The 27,342-nt window shown below is 32.9% G+C and overlaps 1 protein-coding gene across 1 annotated transcript in view; it reads right to left on the bottom strand.

Moving 5' to 3' along the window:
• Window positions 1-25,547, bottom strand: part of LOC110993521 (four and a half LIM domains protein 2) — a 123,110-nt gene extending 97,563 nt beyond the window's left edge. The window contains exon 1 of the mRNA XM_045632458.1: window positions 25,322-25,547. Within this exon, the coding sequence (XP_045488414.1) occupies window positions 25,322-25,369 (48 nt within the window). The 5' untranslated portion in view covers window positions 25,370-25,547. The remainder of the gene's footprint in view (window positions 1-25,321) is intronic.
• Window positions 25,548-27,342: the final 1,795 nt, after the last annotated feature.

Below are 27,342 nucleotides of genomic sequence, written 5' to 3'. Positions count from 1 at the left end.
GAGCAGAGTGCAGGTGGCAGTAAAAGATGGAAATCATTGTCGACATCTATATACTTTGTATTAGTGAAAAAACCATACGAATGTTAGATTATTTATTCAAAATACATCTCTTAATCATACTAAGACTATCGTGGAACATGAAAAGGGTAACAAAAGAATATCGTATGCTTTATACGGCTCCTTTATGTGAACTTCAGGTTTCAATTTACTAATGGTAAGTCAAAAGAATATTAAAATTAAAGAATTTAATATGAAGAGTGCTCGAAGATCTGGTTTCTATTCAAGATTAGATGCTATAAGTAATGGATATTAAATTATAGTGCATCAGTTTTGGATCAGTGGCTACGGAGTACTCTCATTCATCAGGCCGTAGGTTCGATCCCTGGCTGTACAAATGGACTTTCTATGTGCGCATTCGCACGAACGGTGGAGGAAAACATCGTGGGGTTTTTTTTTAACCCAAGAAGTGACAGAGAAGTAACGCTTATTTAAATAATGATTTAGTTTATAGATGGGAGAACATTTTATTTATACAATCAAGAATACAGTATTCACAATTTTCTTAACCTACAAAGTTTATGGATAATATTTCTGTGTTAAAATTAACATGTTATAGCCAATATGCAATAGCATCTCGAAATAGACCGTTCTTGTATGACTAGACCATGGGCGCCATACTGTATATTGTGTTTAAATAAAGTTTATAAGTATCCTTGTAGCCTACGCATTTTGCTTGTTAGTCATCGTCCGCCCACACCGGTTTGGTGACATAATAATAAAAGTAATTTTTGTTAATCTCAGTTACTTGTTCACAAGGTTAATGCCAGATTTGGTCAAAATTTACTAAAGGATTCAAAGGTTATTTAAATTATTTGTTTAAATAGGACCCACAATATTCGACATGTATGTATTAATATTAACCTTCTAATTTATAAGTTCATGCGTTTTGGACCGAACTCACCGATATCCGGATTGATTCTATTAAACGAGATAGGTCCGGTGATTATTGCTCAATTTTTTATCGCTTCGTATATTGTTTAAAAAATAGTATATATGCATATAAAAATATAATAATAATTAATATGCAAGAATACGTTACAAAAATGTTATGGTGGTACAATCTAAAGTTTGCATGTAAGAAATAATGGCGTGCAAATTTGTCTTAAAAGGAATTTAACGAAAACGTTAAGCTTGCCTAAGTGAAATGAAAATATAAATTAATATTTGCTATGATACTGGTACAATTAGATAGAGTAATTATAAAAATCCGCACAAATAAGTGATTGTCTCATTAAAAACTACATTATATTTTCTTGTAGCAAACTGCAAAGTGTCAGTGTGCCAAGCGTTTACAAGATTTTATAAATAAATTAATAAATATAATTTCCTAATTATATTGCATCCTTGCAATCTAATTTTAAATTAGCATTTTAACTCTTTTCTCGGATCCGAGTGGAGTGGGGTACTGCCCAGTAGGATCCTTATTTTTTTTAACCATTGCCATCAGAGTAGCTCTCGGATCCGAGTTCGGCACTCAATGTCCTGTGTGCCGACCACTTGGATCCGAAAAATGTTTTTTTGGAATAAAAATAAGGCAGAAAAAATTTTGGTTTCCGGCTATTACTTTGTATCCATTGTTTTAGTATTCAGTGTTAATAATGTCATAGTTGACTTTTCTTAACATTATTTAGCCTTAAATCCCTTCAACTTAAGTGATTGAAATTCTTAAGATAACAATATAAATAGCGATACTGGCATTCCTTCGCGCTTATGAGCGCTAAGAAAATAAAATTCTAAGACTAGTGGCTAGACAAATTCTACAGCAATTATCGGGCCTCTCATATTAAGAACTTGAGAATTTAAAAGGCCGGTAACGGACTTGCTCGCCTTCTCGCAATGTAAGTGTCTATCTATGGGCTTAGTTACTTAAGATCAGCTAAGTAGCGTAGTCAAAATATTTCTGTCCAACTGTCAAAATTATGTAGAAACTTTGCGATATTTAAATAGACTTTATAAAGTTAAACGCGTTATAATAACATTTTCAATGTATTAAGTAAATACCTTTTTTATTTTGTTAGTGTAGTTTTTTGTACATACGTAGAATAAGGCGTAAAGGTAACATAAAAAGTTAAATACACATGCGATACTTATATTTACATGAGTCACACAAAAGGCGTCACTAATATATATGGGATCGAACAAAAATGGTGTCAAGTACTTTTTACTTACGTTTTCTATATATTATCGTGACAATGGTTTATTGTTTTTGGATTACTATACTATATCTGTGTTTGTACTTTAAATGGCCTCTAGACGGAATTGCGTATACATTTAATAAGCTGTTAATTCTTAACAAATACCTCAAACACATACAAATATAATTTTACCATAATTAAATTATTTTATTTTATATATATTTTATTTTAAGTTATTTAGCAGGATTCAGTCGACATTTTTCAATCGTGTAAATCAAGTGCAGAAGTGTTGGCCTAGTGACGTCAGCGTGCGACTCTCATCACTGTAAGTTCGAATCTTCGCTGTGCGCCAATGGACATTCTAGACAGAATATTAAATGCGCAAATACACGTCTATGTATGTAATATCCCCTCCAACGGTAAAGGTAAACATTTGAGGGAACCGTCGTGCCTAAGATCCAAAAAAGGCCACAGAAAGGGCAGGGCCCTGTGTTTACTATGGGCACTCATACTGCCGTAGAAGACTCTAATATATTTCAAATTCCGTGTAGCAATAATTTAATTTCAATGCCTGTCATATGTTTAACATACGGGGCCCATTAGCTCTATGGTAGATACGGCCCTGTATAGAAAATATTTATACGTATTTGCAGCGCCCCTTGGTGCAATTAATACGATGTCTATATTTAGTAGTGAAATGATTTTCTTTTATTTGCAACGCTTCACATTCGCGTCACAACTGTTTTAAGTAATTGCAGTCGTTTATTCGATACTAGTATCGTTTATTATTTCGACTATTATTATTACGTTTGGTAAATTTTCAAAAACACATTATTTAAATTGAAATAAGACAAAATCTTTAATGAATATAAGGTTTTAATTCACAGTAATATTTACTTTGATTACATTAGTTAGATACAAAGTCACTAACAAAACATATTGGCAATGTTATCAATTTATAGCTGATAGTTTCAAGATATTTACATCATTCTCCCGCACTATTTTAAAATTTAAGATTTTAGAAATTCTGGTGATTTACGTACGCGGTCAGATCTACGAAGTGATGGCTTCAGCGGTGGTGATGAAGGTAATTCGGTCTCTTGCTCTGCGCTATTATCAAGTACCTTAGGTACTGTCTCATAACTCTCATAACAACTATATAAGTGTAACCTGTTGTGGATGCATCCAGTGTGTTTGTATTTGTTTTATTTTTGACTTTGTTTTTATTAAGGATGTCTCTGTTTGGTTTCCCAATAAATAAATAAATAAATAAGATGAAGGAATCTCCAAGTTTTAGTACTGCTGTTTCAGAAAGTGGTTCTGCGACGTTATGATATTCAGTAGTGTGTTTATTATCTATTCGCAGTTCTACCCCTTCTGAACCCAAGACAACACTTTCAACATACCTAAGTAAATATAAATTTCCGTTAAATCAATTTTTCGTTTAATCGAGCCAATTTAGTACAATTTAGTGCAACACTTCCTGGGCGCAATGGGACCCAATTTGTTTGTATAGTTCCCTCAGATTACGGCTCGTAATATTTAACTAATAAAATCTAAAAGTAAATTCTATTACAAGCACAGATAGGACATATGTTAAGCAGTTCTCATTTCTGTCATGTATTCAACCCTGGTAGTGCAAGAAACCGTCATGTATTGGTGTAAGATTCACAGTCGAGACTTCGTCCTAAGTATCACTCTCATATGTCAAAATGGATGGAATGTGACAGGAGCCAGATTTGAAGATAAGTCTTAACTCTAAACGCCTTTAGACATTAATTAGGCGTGGGCAAGATTATTTTTTTTTAAATTAAATATGAAAAAAAGGCACAAAAAGTACCTCGGACGCCTTACCAGAATGAATGACGTAACAAATGCTAAAAAAAACCGTGTCTGATGTGGTGGTTGCGTCATACCTATGATTAATACTTTTATGGAAGTTTTTTAAAAGATCTATCTTTTGGGAACCCAATTTCAGTGGGGAGCTTTCGTACCTACCCAAGACTACGGCACAAGCGCTGACTTTGAGAGAAAGATATCGCAATTACATACAAACGTCGAATTTCGAAGGAATATTTGGATTGGAAGTTTTCAAGATTTTAAGTCAGTTTATTAAACTGACCTTGCTGATCATAGGATTGATCAAAGATGCACATCATCTTTCATTAATCTTGTGATCTGCAAGGTGCGCTACATGACCCGCTCACTTCTACTTCAGATTTTTTGCGTGGTTTAGAGTTTCATTATATTTACCTATAGAGAATAAATAAATGACTAGTAAAGTGTAATCCTATTCAGTACTATGAAGTTATATATGTATATTTCGTTATTCCGTGTGCGTCATAGTAGATATACAAAAATATGAATTGAAAGGGTATTCTTAACACATTCTCACTTTCAATGGTGCTATTATTGAATATAAGCTATTGTATTCAGGTAGTCCCATGTGCCTACTACTAATGTTATGTTCGAGATCGTATTTCGAAGTTGGGAGTACATTTTTGTATTACATTTAAAAAGGATGCGAAAATATGCACTAAGGAGTAAAAAACTGAGTTGAAAACTTATATTATTTTAGAATCTTTATTTCTGTAACTTTAATATTTTTCACAGAAACATTGATACAACAAACATATAAATCAGTGACGTTACTACCTTTTTATGTCTGAGCCTCAGATTTCTGTGTCTCTTTCATGATAATTTCTTAATCTCTTAGGCAAATAGCCTCCTCCGCCGGTCACACGCCGTCGACTTTGTGTCTAAAGCAAGCCGGTTCCCCCACGATGCTTTCCTTCAAAGTCCATGGGTGCACAGCCGGGAATTGAACCTACGACCTCAGTGATGAGAGTCGCACGCTGAAACCACTAGGTAAACACTACTCAGACATGTATATATCTATAATATTTTTGCACCCACTATTAACGATCTCAAAACACAAAAAAATACATAAATAATACAAAGAAAGAACGACAATTACTTATAAATAACACTCAAATCTATAATTTAGTAGATAATAGCACGCCAAGCATCTGTTAAAGACACCAACATATCAACGAAGGCAGTTTTTGGAGTTGCTTAAAATTGAATTTAGTAATTGTCTTTGATCTAATTGATGAAATATTCGATGCTGATTTTGTTGTCATAAACGTCATTATCCATTTCTTAAATTCAAATGCATTAGTTAAGGGTGCTATTACGTTGCATAAGCACGTATAGTTCACATACCACTCTATATAATAAATCTATATTTTTTTTCCATCTTTGTGGAGCAATATGCACCTTGTAAAATACAGTTGATTCAAATAAATGTCGGAGAGTTTCTTGTCTCGTCCGTTCTAAGCTCTTCATTTGAGAAACAGTGGGTGTAAATTCGTTGATAAGTGTCCAGACGCTTCCTAAATTAATTAAATTTCATTATTATTACCAATATAAAAATTAAAGCAAATTAATAAATGGTAGTAGCAGTGAAATCAGTGCGTTGGCGTTCGTCAAGAGCTACCTGTCAGGTTTCGTGTACAATATAATTTATTTAGGATTAATATTATTTCCGTCAAATTGAATATAGGTAAATAAAGCTTGAACTGAAATACTTTTCTTCAATAACATGATCGAAGAGAGTTGTTTGGACTACCTGCAGCTGACTTTGATCATCAGCATCAAGGCAGTACACATCGGTATAACCTCGACGTCCGTTGTTACACAAGTGTTTTTGTCGCGCACCACCGCGATGGAACCAGCTGCCCACTGAAGTATTTCTGAACCAATTCGACTAAAGGTCATTCAAAAAAATAACGTACCAACTGTTAAAAGGCCGGCAACGCACTTGCGAGCCCTCAAGCAATGTGTCCATGGGCAGCGGTATCACTTAACATCAGGAGTGTCCGATTGTCTCCTATTGCACAAAAAAAAATTGAATGATGGTCTAAAACATAATTACGATGACGTCATATCCTGTAAAGCTCTATCAAAATTAGAAATTGAGAAAAAAGCTAATTGTGCAAAACAGCCGCGTTGGCCTAGTGGCTTCATCGTGCGACTGTCATTCCTGGGGTCACAGGTTCGATCCCCCTTTCTATGCATTTAACATTTTCTCGAATGGTGTAGGAAAACAGACTTAGAAAATCGACAGCGTGTATTAGTTACAGAAGGCTGATCATGAAATAGATTCAGATATCTTAATATCTGAATCTATTTCATGATTAGCCTTATATAAATATTATTATATTAAGATATCTGAATCTATTTAGCGCCACTGATTTATTTATTTTAGCAAATTGTGCCTTCGGTGGAGGATCCTACTTTTAGGTCAAAGAGAGAGAGAGCACAACATCCTTCCTCCACACATCTATATAACCTAAATATATCTACTATGTATTTGCAATTGTTTTACCAGTCAACCACCTCATTATAATTTCACACTAATTGCTATAAACATCTCTAACCACATAAACAAGCGATATCAGTGTCTCAGCAATATACCACATAAATTAAGGGTCGAACGATGAATCACAATTATAATGTGTAAACATTTTAATTGAAATGCTCATAAATTATTTCCTTTGTGTTATAATGACTGTTAGACTTTGAATTGGCGCTTCGTACGATTTTGATTGGTCGGTTCGTGTCGCGCGTTCGTGATTGGATTAGACGCTGTCACAACTAAACGAGGTCATTTCTATTTTCTTTCATTTCGTCTAGAAAGTAAGTGTTGATGTTTAGATGATTCAATAAATCCATTCATACGTATAAAGTATGTATTACTTAAATACATATTTCTGAACATATAACGGGCGTTCCAAAGTTATGGAACATGAAGGGAAAGTACCTTAAATATCTTAGATAGTGTATGTTACTGAAAGAAGATTTTAAGTTATTTTTAAGTTACTAATTCTGCATTCAAAGATTTTCTAAAAATTCCTTGCCTCGTGGGAATAGAACCGACTTAAATGTATAAAACATATTCCTACTTGTAAGATGACAATCGAAAGAATGGCCAAAAACTAATAACTCTTCTTAAGTAACACAGAATTTTAAAAGAAATAAACAATCTTTATAATAAATGTAGTAATAATATATGTTAAGTAATGGCAGTAGTGTTCATTTAGTTAGTACTTAATCCACTATTTGAGAATATCCTGAAAATACACGACATAGACATATCGGATGTTTTAAGCTCGTGTTTCGTGGCATAAAACGCCACTCAAACAAGATTTAGATATATACCTGACAAATCACTTTGTTCTATTTGTGTGACATGCTGCCAGGGATAAACCAAGACTGTGTGTGTGAGGTACTACTGGCATTTTGCTAAAGTAACTCAGCTTTTAAATAACTTAGCTAGCTTATTTAGGCTTGGTATAATCAAATACAAATGGTCTGAGCTGTGTATTTAGATACAATCATTTTGATTGTTTCAAACTTTATACTAACTTTTGTACACTTATAAACATTATTACACAAACCATCGTTGATCAAGGCATGCTTAGATACATTGAGTTTAGGAGATTTATTTGTGGTAACCCGAATGAAGGTAAATAATGCGAGAAAGGCAAAGAATTGGGTTTAACTTTTATTTATTTCAACATTCAGTTAATAATTGAAAATACATAAGTATATTTATCAAATACATACAATATCTATAAAAATGATAATAATTTAAGCGCATTAGATAGAACTTTATAATGCATACATATAAAGTTTGTATAATTCATTATTTATCAGGATCAAATCATATACAGGACATCAAAAAGTTATAGGACATGTAGGGAAAGCACCTTAAATATCGTAGATTTTAAAAAGAATCAAAAAAGAGCGTATGTACTAGAAATGAAAACAAGCTTTTCCTACGAGGCAAATTAATTCCAATTTACATGACTAATAGTACAATTAACAGTAAATTACTAAATTCAAACTTAAATTAAACAATAGGAAGTTAAATGTCGATTTGAAAGCGCTGACTGCCAACTGATCGCACTATTATGGTTACAAAGAACATTCGTTGAATGGTTTTTGTAAAGCTTTTTTAAACTTCAAAACAATTGTATTGTTAAGATTGTGACAGAGTGTATAATTGAAATTGGCGGGATTCCAAAAGTCTTGGTGCAGAATGCAATTTTTCCCTTTTAGCTTGTTTGTTAGTTTTTCGCGTCACTGCTTTTATATAATGCGGTATGACAAGTTGTCGGAAAGTTCAAGCTAATTAATGTCTCGTGTAATATAATCTTTGAAAATCTTGTTGTTGTTGTTGCTCAACACGTTATTGGAGTGGGATTTTGACAGCAGCATGAGGCAGAATTTGTAACAAGCATTTTATATTTAATTTATTAAAAAAAAGTAAGTACAAGAAACTATTTCTATCAAAGATGTCGCTGTATGCTTGGATTTGACAGTAGTAAGCGATGTTAGCTATAACAATTTTAGTGATTTCTATTATCTTTACATAATAAAGAAAGAAACAACTTTATTTTACACATTAAAAAGCTTAGTTAAAAATAAAGTTTAGGGTTAGGTTCTCCCAAGGATATGATGTGTCGTGGGCAGTTCATTCACAGGAAATATTCCATTTTACATGTTAAAGATACTTGACAATAACTCCTGTATAAAAAAAACTGTTTCAGCATTGGAAACTTTGAGATTTTGTTTGTGAATGTATAGTTTTTAATCGTTAGATAAATTTCGTTATTAAGAAAGCGGTAAAAGAAAAAAAGGGTCTCTGAGAGAAAAGCGTTGGGTGAAGAAAGTGCTTTTTTGTGTAGCTTATGTGTAGGTTGTGTAGAAAGCGGTGTGGTCAGTGTTTGTTTCCAAAAACGTCTGCTAACACATGGAAAAGCAGATTTGCAGTAACTGTGATAGATGTACAATAATCATAATCTGGGTGGACCCATCACATTTTTTATTGTTAAATGCACTAGCAGAATCTACATGTATCAGAGAATATACAGTCTAAATCTGTTATAACGACATCAAAGGCACTACTTGGTCGTAAAGGCCGATGACGTTTTTATTAAGTGCCTAATACAACAGAACTCAGCGGGGACCTTTGATTTTGGTCAATATAACCGGTATGATCTTCTAAACCTTTTAAATGTTGTCAAAAGGGTTTTGTCTGTAGTTATTGGATTTTTGACAAAAGCCTCTTCTGAATTTTGAAGGCATTTCGAGCGAAAAACAACCAAATCACAGTTCAAATGCTTTTTAAATTTAAATTACCGTTCTATTGATATGTCAACAGACTGCTGAGAGTTGACAGTTCGACACATTTCAAATGTATACGTAATTGTTGCAACTTCACACTGTAAACACGGATGACAGAGCTATACCAGCATCTTAACGATCTTTCAACACGCAAATGTAAATAAACAACATGCCAGAAGATGAGAAGAGTGCATTCCTGTTCGATATTTTCTACTTAATAGATAAATTGTCTTTATTAAAAAGTAAGAAGCCATAATAACGTATAAACCTTTTCTTAAGACGTTAGTTTCTTAATTTTCGATTAATAAGGACTAAATTTTACGCAAACCAACGTATATGAGGATTATAAATTTCTTACTACTTAAATTTATAATCCTCATATACCATGTTGGTGATTCTGCTATATTTTTCTTAAATCATTTTCCATTCAATGCTTAATGTTATACTTGATCGCATGGATTCATCGCCTGGCATATCATGAATACCGCTGAATACGATCTTCTCTTTTTCGATCCTATCATGCTGGTGAATTTGTTATCCCATCGTATATGTGGTCATCCTCTACCACTACCAGGCTTTTTGTAACGTGGTGGTGTCGGGTCTGGTGTCCAAAAAAGACTTTACAAAATGAAAAATCTTTACGTTCATATTAGATATTCAGAGATCGATTGAACAGAATTATTGTAATGTCCATATTCAAAGCACGAATCGGAGATGATATATGTGTGTAATAGTCAATTTGACCCAACTGCCATTCGATTGCGACGAACATGCAAAGAATCCAATTTCAGGACTGCATTCGTTTTAAATTGCACAAGTATGAAATCTTTTTGTATCAGCTCTTGAGAGTTGCGATCGATGACTATCAAAATTCAACGTTAGATTAAAACACTGACAATGCATACAATATACACTGGGTTTAGACTAAAGTTGAGACTTAAGACTAGAACAAATAATTGTTATTGGCCTAATGTAGATTAAGAAAAATTGTAATTAACTTTATACTAACAAAATTTTCTGAAGTACATTTAGTTGTTGTAAGAATGATCTCTACTCGCCACTCTAAACTAGGTCTTAACTTTGGTCTGGTAGCTGTCGACCTGATATCGGACATAGGGGTGGACCTCACTTTACCGGGTATTATATTAGCTATGCTAGGGAGTGAGGAGGGCTGGAGTGCAATGGTCACCTTCTGTGATCATGTAATGCTGCAGAAGGAGGCAGCTGAGCGATTGAGGGAGTTGTCTGGGGATGACAGTAAAAGGACCGGTAGTTCAAGAGGGCTCGATCTCGAGTGGCCCGGAACCGTAGGTCTTGAATGTCGGATATAGGCCCGGGTCCCTTGGTTAGAATGCCCATTTTAAGGGCGTGTGATGGGCTGAGGTGTTTTTAGGGGGAGGGGAATCGCTACCCCTCTGAATAGCAGAGGGATTTCAGTGTAGACCCAGTGCCACAGTGCCCGCGTCAAGCACGATATTCTTGATGCAGTGCATTTTCTCCTCATTAAAAGAAAGCTGTCGACACTGTACTTCGAATCCCGGCGCCAATTTGAATTTGAGAAATACAAAATGATGTAATGTTTTCAGTACAGATGTCTTTGGAAACTTCACATTGAAGAGGGAATTTCCGTCGAAGTTATGTAGTAAGATTGCTGATCAAAGTACCGCATTGACCACATACACTGATTAAGTTCTCCAACTTTGTCTAGAAGTTAACAGCTGTGTTCCTGTTCCGTACAAATTAGTCAGCTTCAACTGGCAAGACGTGCATTTCCGATATATCGGAAGGTTGCGTCTTATAAATATATAAATCGTTTAGTTAAGATTGAATAATTAGAAAACACAAGACAAAATATAAAAATAAAATGATATATAGAATTTAATTATATCTTTTTTATCGGAGTGAAGCTATGTACTATGTATTGAATCTATGTACTATGTATTGAATCTATGTAGTATGTGACACCTAAAAGATGTAGGGTTAGTTGATATCAACTTCTGGGAAATAAATACAGATAATATAACTTTTTCTAGAGCAGTGATACTTTTTGACATTCAACACATTTTGTCTTCAGTCACCGTGACCATGCATGTGTTTTCTTTAAATGTGTTTTACACTATCTTAATAAAAGACAATACAAATTATATCTTTTATTTCATTTTTTTATTTAGCATGAGTAACGTGACCAGACGTCCCGTTTTAAACGGGACTGTCCCTTTTTCCAATTACGAGTCCCGGTGTCCCCGAAGTTAATAAGTCAAGACTCCATTATTACTTATATAATATTATTATTACATCGTAATATGTTGGATTAAGTTTTACCATATATCTTTAAACTGTGAAATTACTATTTAACTGTTCATTATTTTCGACAAATCACATTCTCTTTATTCTGTATGAATACGGAGAATTAAACCGCAAAAATTTTCGGACAAAATGGAATTCTGATTTACAATGATTTCCTTTTTTAATGATTTCCGTTGCAATGGTTTGAACAAAAAATATGGGTGTGCACCTGAACGACAGGTGACATATCAAAATTGATCTTACATTATTATTAATATATCTTTATATTGTAGACTAGTATAGTTTTGTTCATGTAACGTTAATCCCATATGTTTATTGGTCCCACATTTTTTGGTCCGGTTTCCAACAACGGTGTTTGACGTATTCGCTTTAATGAAGAACTTTCTAACACCGTCTAGTTAATAAAACACAGTCGGCTCAAGTGGCTGCTTTGGTGATGGGTACTTGGGGAATCTAAGATCTAAGGCGCCTTAGACGATGAAGAAGATATTTCTAATCGATCATCGTTTAATGTCTGTTTGCAAGAGACATGATGATGGATGGATTGCAGGTCAGCGGGAATTTCTTCTGAACTTGACATGATCCGAATGACCTGGCGGGTTAACAAAGTTCTCTATATACCGTTAAGATGTTTTAGTGGATATTTAAACGCGTTGAATATTATTATTAGATTATCGATTAACGTTAAGGGTCTGTTTCACAATGTCCGGATAAGTTCCAAATAAGCTATTTATTACTTATTGGTAGGATAAACAGTATTTTTGCGTTTCACGACTGTCAGATAGCGCTATTCGTCATGAAATGCCAAGTATCTTATTTGGAAATTTATCTTTCGAATAATTTATTTGTTGCATAGCCATTTGGTACTTTATCCATACATTGTGAAACAGGCCCTAAGTATCTTATTCTCAGTAGACTTCGTACTTAAGGTCGTGCTTTTCTTGAAAAGCCCTAACCGATACGTCGACAGCAAAGCAGGCAGCAATGCCTTCACACTACTCTATCCTCAGCTTGCGTATGTATTTAAGTATCGATCACATACAAAAAAAATGTGTGTATTAAGTTATACTGCTTAGACGTAATAAGATAAATCATTTCAAAATCTTTTTTTACGTTAGTAGAAAAAATAACACTAACAATATAAAACAATGTTTTATTATAACGCATTATCTCTTTTATTTATATATAAAAACAAAAATGTTGACGATGGATAACTTCAGGATGACGGTTTTTTGACGGTGTGCGCGCGCAGTGTAAAATTTTACTCTCTTCACTTTTGCCTTACGCGCCAAAAGAAGTATAACTTCAAAAAACTAAACTAAAAATATAATCGCGTCATCACACAGACTCATCAATGAGGGAATAGAAGTGCAAGCGTTCAAAATAAAGGATATTGACGCGTCCTTGCTAGCATTGGACCCAAATTCTCCCAGCTGTTCAGACCATGGTGAATGAGCCTACGTGAGTATAGTTCCAGCTGTGTCATAGACCATTCCACATCATAAATATGGCTTGGCTTGGATTACTGATAACGACGGGATGCGGACAATGCGACGTTATCACCGTGCTCCTTGGGCGTTTCTTCATATCGCTGTCGCTTCTGAAAGTTACAAATGTAATGCGCAGTACTTAGGGTGAGGCGTAATGAGTATGCAAATGATATTAAGTATAAACCAGTATTACATTCTAAAAATGAAAATCGTAATTTATGTCGATTGACACTTAACGATCCTAACATTGTTATCAATCGAATGGCATCGATTTGATTTATTGGATCATTGACTGATGGTAATTAAATCTACCGATCAGAAGCATAATTTTTTCTATGTAGCTTTTCAAGTTTAATGATAAAATAGTGTGTTTCCAAATCCACATCTGATGTTAAGTGATCACTCCGTCGCCCATGGACACTCATGTTGACAGAAGGCTTGAAACTGCGTTGCCGGCCTTTCAAGAATTGGTACTCATTTATCTTGAAGAAACCTAAGTCGAATTAGTAAGAGTCGAATAAGTAAGTTACTAAGACAAGACCAATCAGTGTTTTGGTGCCAATAATATTTGATAATTTAATTATTATTCTTTACCTTAAAACGTTTTTTATGTATCATTGCTAACTGAAAAGCATCAGATCAACCTTCTAACCTGAAGATTTGTCTTCATAGAAAACTCTTTTCCATTCTAACATTTAATGCTTCATTTTTTCTTTACTGACAGCAGTTTATTAGCCTTCTGATATGGTCTTTTAGATCCTGCTATATTACGACGAATTAAGGTTTATATCGTACAAGCCGTAGCTTATCACGGTATTTTAGACTCTACGGAAATAAAAACGTATGTAGAATTCATACAGTAAACATCTGGATACATAATATGAAGAAATAAGCAGTTTTTTTTATAAATCAGAATTATATTTATACTGATAACTGCCAAGCCGGCTCTTTTTCCGTAAATCTTCTCTGCTTCAGTTAATTCATTTTGAATAATACCAAGAAAAAGACTAGTCAGTGTCCTCGTGTCAATGACCCTACAGTATTGGATGTAGATAGTAATCACAAAGCAATTTCCTCGCCTGCGCCTGAGTCACTTGATGCACTCGTAAAAAGTTAACGACTAAGAAATTTATATCGGATAGGTTTTTGTGTAATTAGCTAAATTGAATGATGGCTTTTACGTTAGCAGGCTGATATTACCTAGAAAATTGAACTGTGGTGCGAGAGCTACCATAAACAATAATTAACATGTCGAAATAGCTGTTTCTTCAGGCACAGAGCACGCATGTTTCTTAAATCACTGGCACCAAATAAAAGCTTGATTCGAAAGTATTTTGAAAATGGAACATAAAAAGGACGAATTCAAAAATGGAATGGTTGAAAAAGTTTAAAATTCTGATACACAAAAGATTTTATTTCTATTCCGGAAATAAAATCACTTCCACCGAATTTTGGGCTTAAAAAGTTTAAAACATGTTTTGTACGTTTGCTAAAATAGCCTAGTGAAAATCACGATACCATTTTAGTATTCATACTGGATGGCGAAACCTAGAGCCACGATACTTATCCAGGGTTCAACCAAAGCATCAAATGACATTGAAAAATACACTTTAGCACAGGGCAATAATTACGCAATTAATTATTTCCTTGTTAATTAAAAACAACATTGTCATATTAAAAAGCGAGCGTTTCATCCAAAGAATGTAAAGATCCCTACAAAATCTGCTCACAGTTCATTAAGCAAATTTTCGCATGAACGCTTGCGAACCGACCAAAGGATGTCTACATGGTGAGCAGGTGATCGTGACATGCTAATATCAACTTAAAAGGTCAGTTAGGGTTATTAATAATCCTTGTTCGTGCAAAAGAGCCTCTTATATTTAAATACCAAAGGATTAATTAAACAGTATTTTCTTTTAAATAAATTATTTATAATATATAAAAAAAATAAAAAAAAAATAAAAAATCCAAAGCCCCACAATTGATATATTCTGAATATGAAGCCATTGATTATTCAAGATTTTACAAATTATTCAAGACCTACAATTTAGATATAGCAACACTTGATTATTCTCTACTAGAAGAGACCATTAAGGACTGTGTAAGGAAATGTAAACAAGTGAAGAAAAAGATACTTAATCCACCTCAGAAAGATTGGATAAATGGAGAAGCTATTAATGCAATTAATTATAGAAACCAATTATGGGCTGAACTGAAAAAAGATCCTACAAATATAGTTGTTCAAGCACAGTATACTACTGCAAGAGACGAGGTCAAAAGAAAGATAAAGGAAACTAAAGATAATTACTTCTCCAACGAATTTGTTAAATACGCTAATAACCCAAAAAAAATGTGGAGTCTAATAAATAAATTGGCTAGTAACAAATTAAACAAAGATTGCACACCTTCAAAACTTATAATAGACACCAAAGAGTTAACTCAAACAACCGATATTTGTGCAGCTTTTAATACATACTTTTCTACCATAGGGCTGAAACTAGCTAATGAAATACCAACACAATTTCACACTAATTTTACATTAGCACTTCCTCAAAGTCTTAATGCTGAATTATCTAACTTCAGTCCATGCACAACACTTGAAATAACAAATATAATAAAAACACTAGACGCAAATTGCAGTACTGGAATAGATGGAATCAATACTAAAACCATAAAATGCATTATCAATGATCTCTCTGAATATCTCTCGGTCTGCTTTAATAAGCTGCTGCATAAAGGTGAATTTCCGGATTCTCTAAAGAAAGCCAAAGTTACTCCTATTTATAAATCAGGCAGTAAAACTGACCCCGGCAATTACAGACCAATATCCATTCTACCTTCAATTTCAAAAATATTAGAAAAAATTATTTATTCAAGACTTGATACTTACTTACAAACTAACAATTTTATTTTTAAACGCCAATATGGTTTTAGATCAAAAAGCAGCACTTTATCAGCCACAGTCGATCTTATCAGTCATATAAAGGAAAACATTGACTCTAAAAAAATGGCGCTGGGTGTCTTTATAGATTTGAAAAAAGCGTTTGATACCGTAAGCCACAATCTATTGCTTAAAAAATTAGATCGTATAGGAATAAAAGGTTGTGCGCTAAAATTATTCAAATCTTATCTATCAAACAGAACCCAGATAGTCAAAATAGGTAATGCTCAAAGCTCAGAAATACCAGTAACATGCGGCGTCCCACAAGGGTCTATACTGGGTCCACTGTTATTTTTAATATATATTAATAACATTCACGAGCTCGGTTTACATGGCCAAATCACTCTCTACGCTGATGACACCTGCTTATTTTATTTCGGTATAAATATCCAGACTATGGTTGCTCGAGCTCAGTCAGACCTAAATTCTCTATATTCTTGGTTTCAACAAAATCTGCTAACCATAAATATCTCAAAAACATCTTATGTAATATTCAGAGCAAAAAATAAAATCATTCCTATGTTTCAACCGTTAAAAGTTCAAGACGTTGAAATCACTAACAAAAAATGGGAAAAATATCTGGGTCTTAGAATAGATACATATTTAAAGTGGAACTTTCATATATCACACATAATTACCAAACTAAAATCACTTATAGGCAGATTTTGGTCAATATCAAAATGTATTCCTCAATCCGTACGTCATTTAATTTATAATTGTTTAGTCAAGCCACATTTCATATATCTAATTGAAATATGGGGTACGGCATGTAAAAACATAATTTCTAACTTACAAACACTACAAAATAAATTAATAAAATCATTATTTAGATATAATTTTTTAACACCGACTAATAAAATCTACCAAGAAACCAAAATTATGACAATTAAACAATTGTATGTATATAGCACCTGTATTTTGATAAAAAAAATTTTAAATAACTCTATCCATAGTTGCTTGTCGTTTAAAAAAATCAAACACACAACGACACGCAATACTCGTCGAGCGAGTTTGCTTATCTTACCGAAGCCGCGTACAAATTATTTGAAGAAATCTATTAGGTATGAGGGTGTGCAATTATTTAACCAATTACCATCTCAAATTCGCAATATTGGAGTGTTTGACAAATTCAAAAAGGCATTAAAGATGCATGTTAGAATTAACATAGCTGACTAAAATTGTTACGGCTAATGGCGACGTGTATCTCGCTCGTATATAATATATAAATATTAATATTAAGTTTCTCATGTAAATAAAATATTTCTGTTTTGTAATGAGAAATAAAGTTCTTTAAACATTATTTAATCATATTTTGTTAGTGCTTTTTTGTTTGTTGAGAAATGGAACACGGTGTGCGAAATTGAAAACTAAAGGACAAGAGAAGAATACAGAAATAAAACATTAACTATTAATGAATTACTCCATTTAATCAGTTTTTTGGATAAAAATGCTCGCACGAATGGCACATGGACTAACAGGGTAGCAAAGTGGGAAGAGCCACCAAAAGGAAAGGGAAAAGAAAAAGAAGGCGACTTCTTACACGGGGGATGACCAGCTTAAAGAGAGTTGGTAGGCAAGATTAGGAGAAGAATGGTCAAGATAGTAAGAGATGGAGCGAAGGCCTCTTTAAGAGGTCCTTGAAAAACATAAATTTTTAATAATATTTTTAACTTTAAGTGTGTATCTTTTGTAAATATGAATGTTGCAAGGAATAAATGAGGCTTAATAACGATTACAATTCGTTAATCTCGATGCTGTCGTATAATTTTTTTCAAAGCTGTTTATTGCTTTTTTAATCAAGGTAATATATTTCATGTAATGATATGGTAACGTGACCACGTACTTTTTATTAAAAAAGTAACCCACTTACAAGACACACTTTTTTTAATTTATATATAATAAAAATAATAAATCCTTTTATTTCAGATAATTTAAATACCAATATGTTTTTTTTTCCCAGTTAGATTTAGTATATTATAGATATTTTTTGACGGCCATATGTATTTGGAGATTTTAATGTCTCATAGAGTTTTTATATCCGACTAAGATTGTAAATAGACAGCTGATATAATTGTTATATTTCTCTTCTTATCACAAAGTTCGTAACAATTTCTAAATGTTAAATCAATTTTTAATTAAAACCGTCATTAATTACTTTTACTTACGAGCTAACCACAGTTTTTAACTGAGTTGTTTAGTATTTTTAATTAAGTTTTTCAGAAACAGAAATGTTTCATAAAAAAGTAATTCGGAAGAAACGTCGGTTAAATTTGAAATTATGTCTAAATAATTATAAGTTTAAATATAATAATACATAACTATAAGCCGTAAAAAAGTGTTTTCCTTAAAAAAAGTAATATCTTTATTCTCTCAAATAACTGATTAGATGAGACTTGAACCCTAAGTTAGCATACACTAGTTTCAAAACCAAGACAGATAGTAATGGTTGACTTTTAATTTCTGATAAATTTGTTGACAATCACACAAACATACATTCAGTTACGAAACTTAAAACTACTGACTACTGCGTTCCTGAAAACCTTAAGTAGATAATCACGTTCACGATAGCCCTTTTATGTATTGTTGATCATATTGATTATAAAAAAATCATTTAAAGAAAATAAAGGTAGTGAAGAAAATGATAGCATTTTTCTACACCAACTACAAGTACAAGTTAATCACAAAACGTCAATTTCCCGTTGAAAATATTCCAAACGACTAAAAAAACTTCGTTTAACGAGGCGTTAATAAAATAACAGTGTAATTAAAATAATTTAAAACGCTGCCCGTGAACTCTACGTATAATTCATTTGCCACTGAACAGATTTGGCCGTAAATGGGACGTAATTAATCTATATTAATGCACTTCGGTTTGACTTTTTTGAGCGTATTAATAAAATATGATTTCGATTCAACATAAAGACTGTTATTCATGAAAAAAATATCTTCACTTCAGTTCTTTTTTATTTTTCAGAAGGGATAAGAAGAAAACTCGGAACTCCACTTGCTACCGTCCCATACCTACCTCTCTCGCTTCATCTTCTTTCATGACATTCACCATTTATACGATTCTCATAAAATAGTATATATTATAATAGTATAGATTATAATCTAATTCTATTATCTGGAGTTATTGGGTCTCTTTCTGTAAAATTGTTTATGCGCTGTCATGAAAACAGACCTAGAATTGAATGTAGCCACTTATTTCGAATTTCATTTAATGAAGGTTTAATCAAGTATTTTTTTTAAATAAATAATTTACTTACAATCTATAGGTAATCTACAATTGGTAATGATATATTTTACATATATATAATTATTAATTGTAGGTAAAACAAGTTACGCAAACAAAATAAGTCAAAATACTGATCCCGCGCAAAACCCCAGTGACGCAATAAAACTAGTTTAATCGTTGTTAAATGTCAAATGCCATCTGCTTATTTATCCCCTAATATGTCAATTTACATTTGTCATTGATGCGATTAAAGAAATTAGAAAATTTCAAACTATTAATACAAAAATGTGGTATTGATTCCTGGCCTATCAAGTTTTTATACAGAATCTATATTCTATTATCCTTTTTTTTAATAATATATAATATAATTATATTATTATAATCCAGTATTCAAATATATTTTGCGATGTGTTAAAAATTTGTGATACGACTGAACGTTGTCGACGCTCCAAGGACCTCTCACGGTCATTGGTCCACCGATGGAAGACCGATCACCATAAATATAAAATTAATCAGTAAGATAAAATTATCATACATACAAATATTCCATACACAAAACATTGGAAACGTTATACTTATGATTAATTTAATTTGTATTATGTACCGTTAATTTATAACTGTACTGACTTGCGTTTTAACGGTGAAGTGCTTAGCTATTTTGGATTGTCTTTGGTTTACATAAGTATATTTAAGTATGTATCAAATATATTCTTTTATTATGGATGCCACGGAGGCTTTAAGGCTGTTGAAGAATACACCACTAAGCACTTGCCATATAAAACATATCTACATTGAAACCTGAACATTCTTTAAAAATTGCTGAGTATTTATTTAAATACTACAATTTCCGCTTGGAAAATCGGTATTTCTGTAGTACATCTGCAGTCCGGTTTTGGCATCTTAGTTAGCAATGCGGTTTGGCTAAAGTACTCGTATAGTTTTGACGTTTATCTTTAAACTTGAAGCGTATTGTTAGATAAGAGAAATAAATCGTTGTTTTTTGGTATCTCTAAATCTATTATATAATAATTAAATTACGATGCGGCATTTAATGCCTCGTTGCTCAACGACTGATGCAGTGTAAAGACAGACAGATTAGGTCTATAAGAATAGCGCTCAAATGTTTAATAGAATATTATATTTTAAAGAATTTTTCGTATGGGTATATATTTTTAACGCTTTATTACCTCAGGGCATCGGCGGCCGCGAGGTGGAATTTCGTATTTTACCTCGATGTCTGATGCTAAAACTCAGCTGTAGATATTAATTCTGAATAAGCCCTCTACATACACTCCGTGGTAAATGTGGTAGAAGATGCAGAGATACCCTACATCTCTACGCAACGCTGGGATCAAGCAGCTGGTAAAGGGATTGGTCGTCAATGGTTCAATTTGAAGGAGCATAACTGGGCATCGGCGTCTAGATATTCTTTTTTTTATAGAACAGGGGCAAATGCGCAGGAGGCTCACCTGATGTTAAGTGATACCGCCGCCCATGGACACTCTCAATGCCAGAGGGATCTATTCTATCAAACGATAACTCATTAAAAGAAAGCCTATTTTAGATTCTAATCTTGTTTACTATAATGCAGTGTTGGTACATATAGTGTTTCTAGTTTTCATAATAAAAGGAAAACAACAGCAAACATTTGAGGCGGCAAATTTGTAGGTAAATTATTTATTATTATTTTACCGTGAATTAATTCATTATAATTAGCATCACAGCGTCATAGTACATACTCTTGATGGGCAAACAGAGGCCTATCAATGTTTAGACAGTATAAATTTGTTTGCGATACAAATATTTTTGCTGACTCCACTGTTGCTAGTTGACTGTGAACTCTACGTCATTTAATCTATGGTTGTCAAAGACAAAGAAATTAAATAGATATAGAGTATAGTATATCTACAAGAAGAGTACCAGTAAAGTAAAACTAGATAGACTTTGATTAAAATTTTGTATTAGGAGAACAAGGAGATCCCTTATCACTCAAGATATTTATAGCCGCCCTTCAAGCTATTATAATAGAACTACAATGGGAAGGGAAAGACGAAAATAGTACCTGAATGGATTGGTCCAAAAGGACCAAGGGCAGACCAATGGACCGATGGTCCAACAGGATCGTAAGGGTAGATGAAAAAAATTGCATGACGATGGCAAGAAATAAAATAGGATAGAAAAAGTGGGATGAGGCCTATAAGGGTTCATCACACTTTATTAACATGAGTCTATATAGATTTGAAGGTATCATGTAACGTGGTAGTCGCGATTTATTTTTGAAAAGCAAGATATATTTTGTGTACCAGGTATTGACAAACAGCCTTCATATATAATCTCACCTGCAACGAGTGTCATCTGTTTTATTTGATCGTAATTGCATGTCGAGTCTAATTATTGTACCAAAAGTTACCGAATACCGAAACGAAGGAAATTCCGCGATTTCTTTAAACCTCTCTTTCACTCGTCAGACTAAAGTGAGACTAAAGCATTACAAAAGAATAAAAAATACATTAATAACAAAAAGCAGGATAGGAATTGGTTAAGGTTGGCAAATGGCTCCATAGATGTCAGTCGGATAGAGTATTCCACAACTTTATAACATTTAATTAGACTAGTGCTTTCCGTTTGGTGTTATTTTCTATACTTTATTTCACTATATTTCTCGGTACACGAACGTAACGAAGGCTTAACTGACAGGCTGATCCCGCCACAGCCTTGATTGCCCACTTAACTACTTAATAAGCTAAAAGAAAACCTGCCCTAGCAAATTTTATATTGTATTTTATGGAACCGACCAGGTTATATACAGACAAAATTGACAGAAAGAACTCACAATAAACTCATGGCTCACCGACTTAAAGTTACAGGTAAAACTATGTTTAGGTTTTAGGTTTAATTCCAATCACCAAAATTCAGAACCGCATATATTCCCAAATATATAATTTATTGGAGAGGCTTGTGTATGTAGCGACTCCTTTTCCGCAATTAGACTCTCAATAGGTCCCTTGATTGGAGAGGCTTATAACAGCGTCCGGATATAGTAATAATAATAAAAAAGTCTTTATTCAGTCTAAGTAGGTAAATTTTCTTTCCTATATAGTGTATATACACAAATCTTATATTATATATATATATATATATATATATATATATATATATATATATATATATAATATAGTAGGTGTGGGGATAGCAAAGGCTGCGAAGGTTTTTTGAAGATGGATTTTGATGCAGTAATATGCGTCCGACGACGGCGTGATTGCTTATTTTGTAATGTGTGTATTTTTGTGTGTGTATAAGTGATATGAATGTTATTATAAGAAAAAAAATCTTTAAACCTAGCGTCGAGACTTTATAAAGAAAGTTTGAAGTATCAAATACTGTATGTCAAAACGAGATGAATTTTGTTTGTCACTGAATCATGCATTTAGATTTATTTTAAGAAATACATTTTAACAACGTATTGATTGTCTATAATCATTTTTAGTATATAGAGTGGTAAAAATAGCTGTCACACTTCAATCAATTATTTTACAATAGGAAATTTAATTAACAAAACTGCCATTATACAGTATTCTTTTCTCAAATGAACTTCTTAATTATCCAAGTGCAGCTCCAGTGAATTGGTTGCAAAGTTAACGATTTAGCAATTAATCTCAGCCATCGAGCTTGAATAATTAGATTTGGATTGGCATGCAAGGAGAAAATTTATATCAATTAAGTTCTATTATTTCTTAAGGACCTGGTATAGTTTGTTTTTAATTAGTGAAAAAGAGTTGAGCACATTCAGAGGAGATAGTGGCTTACGCCTCCTTCTCCTGAGGTCGTCGATTCGAATTCGGCTGTGCACGAAAGGACTTTCTATGTACGCATTTAACATTCGCTTGAACGGTGAAGCAAAACATCGTGAGGAAACCGGCTTGCCTTAGACCCAAAAAGTCGACGACGTGTGTTAGGCACAGAAGGTATATTAGATTGACAAATAATCATGAAACAGATACATAATTATGCTATACAATTGTTTTTTGTTCCATATTACGGTTGCCTGGAAGAAATCGCTTGATAGCGATAGGGCCGCCCGTTGCCTTATAACTTATGTTACCTACTTACATTTTGTTTTTTTTATTTGTATAGTTATGTATATTATGGCTATGTAGTATAAATAAATAAATATTTTTATAAATTTGTTGCATATTCAATGCGTTTAGTTACTTGAGCTTAAAGTAAGAAAACTATCCTCAAATACATTCATGTACATTGCGCCATAAAAAATGGCCTGTGAACTGTTCCATAATCTGTAACGACCAATAGTGACACCAACGCCGACGTTGGGGTAGAGTTGTAGTTCTGCTGTAATCTTGGAATCGTGGAATAAACACTTATTGATAGACCGATCTTGCGGGTTCGGTATAGAAAATTAAGACCCTGATCAAAGAAATTAAAAATATAATCTCTTTAATAACTGTACACATTTGAATATACATATCCATTGTTTTCTTTATTCGATTAAACAAACTGTTTTCCCAATCAAACCAACGATAAATTATTAACATTGTGATTTCATCTATTGAACAAATAACGAGATATTGAATGCAAATATGAAATTATAACAGAAATGTATAGTTTTAAATTGTTGTCAGAATCCTTCTGGCATTGTTTTTGTTTATAAACAGTGGTATCATCCTCCGCAAGTAAATCTTGATATGTATAAATTACGCGTCACGTTGTTTGTCCGCTATGGAGTCCTAAAATACTTAACCGATTTTAATGAAATTTTCACACCATGTGCCGTTTGATCTACCTTAAAAAAATAGTATAGTTTACATATATATAATTCTATTATAAATGTGTATATCACTGATCTCCTCTTGAGCCAATGTCTTCCGCGCTGCACCCGTGGGTGGCGCCGGGAGCACCGTTACGCCCGTGGGCTTGCGGGGGGTTTTAGGGGGTTTGAGTTGAGCCCTGCATGGTTTTATATTCCCAAATCAGCTCGGCAGATGGGGCTGCAATCGGTACTTTCACTACTATGTTTATTCTAGTCGCTTGAAATATACAGGACAACGTCTGTCAGTCCGCTAGTATTATATAGATTTTAATTTAATATGAAATTATTCACTGTCCTTAAAATCCTATAGAATACATAATAGAAATGATACTAATCCAACTACAAGATATTGCAAGACTATATAATTATAATTATGATGATTTATTAGATTTAAATATAAATATTATTTTGATAATTACTTGGGCAAAAACAACGGAAGAGATATAAGATATATAAAGTAACATTTAATTCTACAATTATTATTGTAACATGTTCATTTTACTTTTCTTATACAAAGGGAAATAAGGAAAAGTTTCATTAGTTAAGGATAGGTGGTATACCTAAACATCATAGTTTTCATCAGATATATCGTATGTTGAAATCCAAACTTTATGTTTTGCTATTTTAGTGTCTAAATTAAAAAATACGTTATTATATAAATTACATTTATTTTAAGAGCAAGCGATCAATACTGCAAGTATAGGACTCTCAAAAAAATTAAAAATATGAAGTGAAAACGACAAAAAAATCTCGGTACTGTAATAAATAACAAGAGTTTATGATTAAATAAAAAAGTGTTTCCATTGATTCTTCTCTATCTATGTTATACTGTTTATATTACGAAGAAATGTTTTCATTAAAGTGATAAATGTCAAGTTCATAATAAAACTCTATGCTATATGCTATGCTACTATTCACTTATACACGTGCAAAACGATTGTTATAGCTAATATAAGGTAAAATATTTGCTCGCCAGTAACCGATACAACTCGCACGGACGCGGTCACCATTTTTTGTCCTTTTCACACACGTCTTTTAATCAGTGGCATTCAAACTTTTGTAACTTAAGAAAGTTTTGTTGCTACTTCATGTTACTTATTTATTGCTAGTATTATCTATAGTTTAACATACCGCTTCAGAAAAGGCGCTCTTCGGCCGTCTGGCTGGTGTCCCATTCATCCTTGATACGAGAAAAAAACAACCAATGAGAACGCACCAAACTTTTCACGGACACTTGTAGAGTTCACTGTCAAACACATGGGCAAACTTTGTACGCAATCGAATACAATTTAATCGATGACTTCATGCAGTTGATAAGTTATCGTGCCGCGAGGTGACCGGTTAGACGAGAGTACCAACGCACGGTTGAGGAATGACTGACTGAGGCGGCAGCCGGTCGAACGGCATTCAACTCGAGCCATGCATTTTTTGTATATTTTGGAGGTTATGCCGGCTAACCCTAAGTTTTCTATATTTAGGTTGCGTGAGGTGACATCATATCAGCGAGATAAAGAGCAATTATGAGACGTGTTATCGCTTGAATAAACATTACGCTTGCAGTTTGTTATCGAAAATGTAATGGAATGAAAACAAAACGAAGCGACGCATGTATATTAATTTTGCTACACGGTTATAATTTTAGTATTTGCAATGCAATGTTTATTTATGCTTATGTATATTCTGATTTAATTTATTTACAATATTTTTACCATATATAGCTAAAATTAATAATTAATGATTATTTAAAAAGTTGATAACAAATGTTAATATTTAACATATTGACAAACACAGGCCGCCGTAAATAATAATAATATAAACGACAAATGTGTGGATGCATATTTCTTAAATATATTTGATTTTTGTAAATGTAAATTAACCGTTACTTTGAATAAAATAGACTTGTTTAATCTTTTAAAATTAAATATATTTTTATTTACACATTTTAAAAATCCCTTAAATAACAAATTAAATATCATATCTAGTTTTGAAATGACATAACAGTAAATAGACATCTTGAACTACAAAGAAGAGCGTAAAGAAGAAGGCAGACCAAATATCCAATCTATCGTCCAAATGAGGACAAGAACTCATATTCTCAATGTTGTGTATGGGTATAAATTTTATTTATCATATTAAAAAATAAAATGGTATGCATAAAAACAAATATAAACCAGTAGTTGTTAATTTATACAATCTATCGTCTGGTTACTGAAAGCTTAACTAGATCATAGAAAGCCTAGACGCTAAGCAAACACAGCTTTCTTAAGCTGGTTGAGCTTAAACTTGTTGAGGTGAAAGTTTTGCTTTCATGCCGTACTAAGCAACAAACAGCATATGTTTGATATATAAACAACCTTTCGTTGATGTAGAGTCTTCTTAAATTTTAATTCGTTGAAAAGGTTTGTATTTCACTTCAATATATAATATAGAAGCGTCGACAAGTATACCTTATTGTTAATAAACATACGAATTTTTATATAATTTTCAAGATTAGTTTTTTTTTATAGAACAGGGGACAAACGGACCGGATGCTCACCTGATGTTAAGTGATACCGCCGCCCATGGACACTCTCAATGCTAGAGGGTTTGCGATACAATATAAGTTAATCTCAAATTTAACTAAATCATATTTTTGTATGTAATGTTTTGTATGTAATAATTTTTGTCTTCCGTTGGTTCGTTTTACAAACCCGTGGTACTCTACTTCTCTATTATTTTTTCAGTTTCATTACTTTATGCGATATGTAGGATGACACAAGAAAGCAAAGACAAAAGGCTTAGAATAGCTTAAAATAGCGATATTTGGAGGCCTTTGTCGAGGGACAAGCGTGATTAATTTAATAATTAATCAAACAGTAATAACAGCTGATTTTACTAGATTGTTGTACTATAGTTTGATCAAATTTCCCTCTCCCCCCAGATCTTGTGTTAGAGTTAATATTTTGACTTTTAGCAGTTTACTAATCATATTTATTTTATTCGTTTTTCCCGTACTAGGGTTGCCTGGAAGGGATCACTTGTAAGCGATAAGTCTGCCCGTTGCATCGCTTAATTTTTTTTTGTATTGTGTTATTTGTGTTTTTGTGTTGAAGTAGTGTGAATAAATATGTATTAATTAAACGTTTGAACGCACGACGCTAGTCTTAAAACGC

This window comes from Pieris rapae, chromosome 19 (assembly GCF_905147795.1).
Source record: "Pieris rapae chromosome 19, ilPieRapa1.1, whole genome shotgun sequence".
Taxonomy (NCBI): domain Eukaryota; kingdom Metazoa; phylum Arthropoda; class Insecta; order Lepidoptera; family Pieridae; genus Pieris; species Pieris rapae.
The sequence above is the reverse complement of the archived record's forward strand: the minus strand, read 5'-3'. Positions and strand labels throughout refer to the sequence as shown.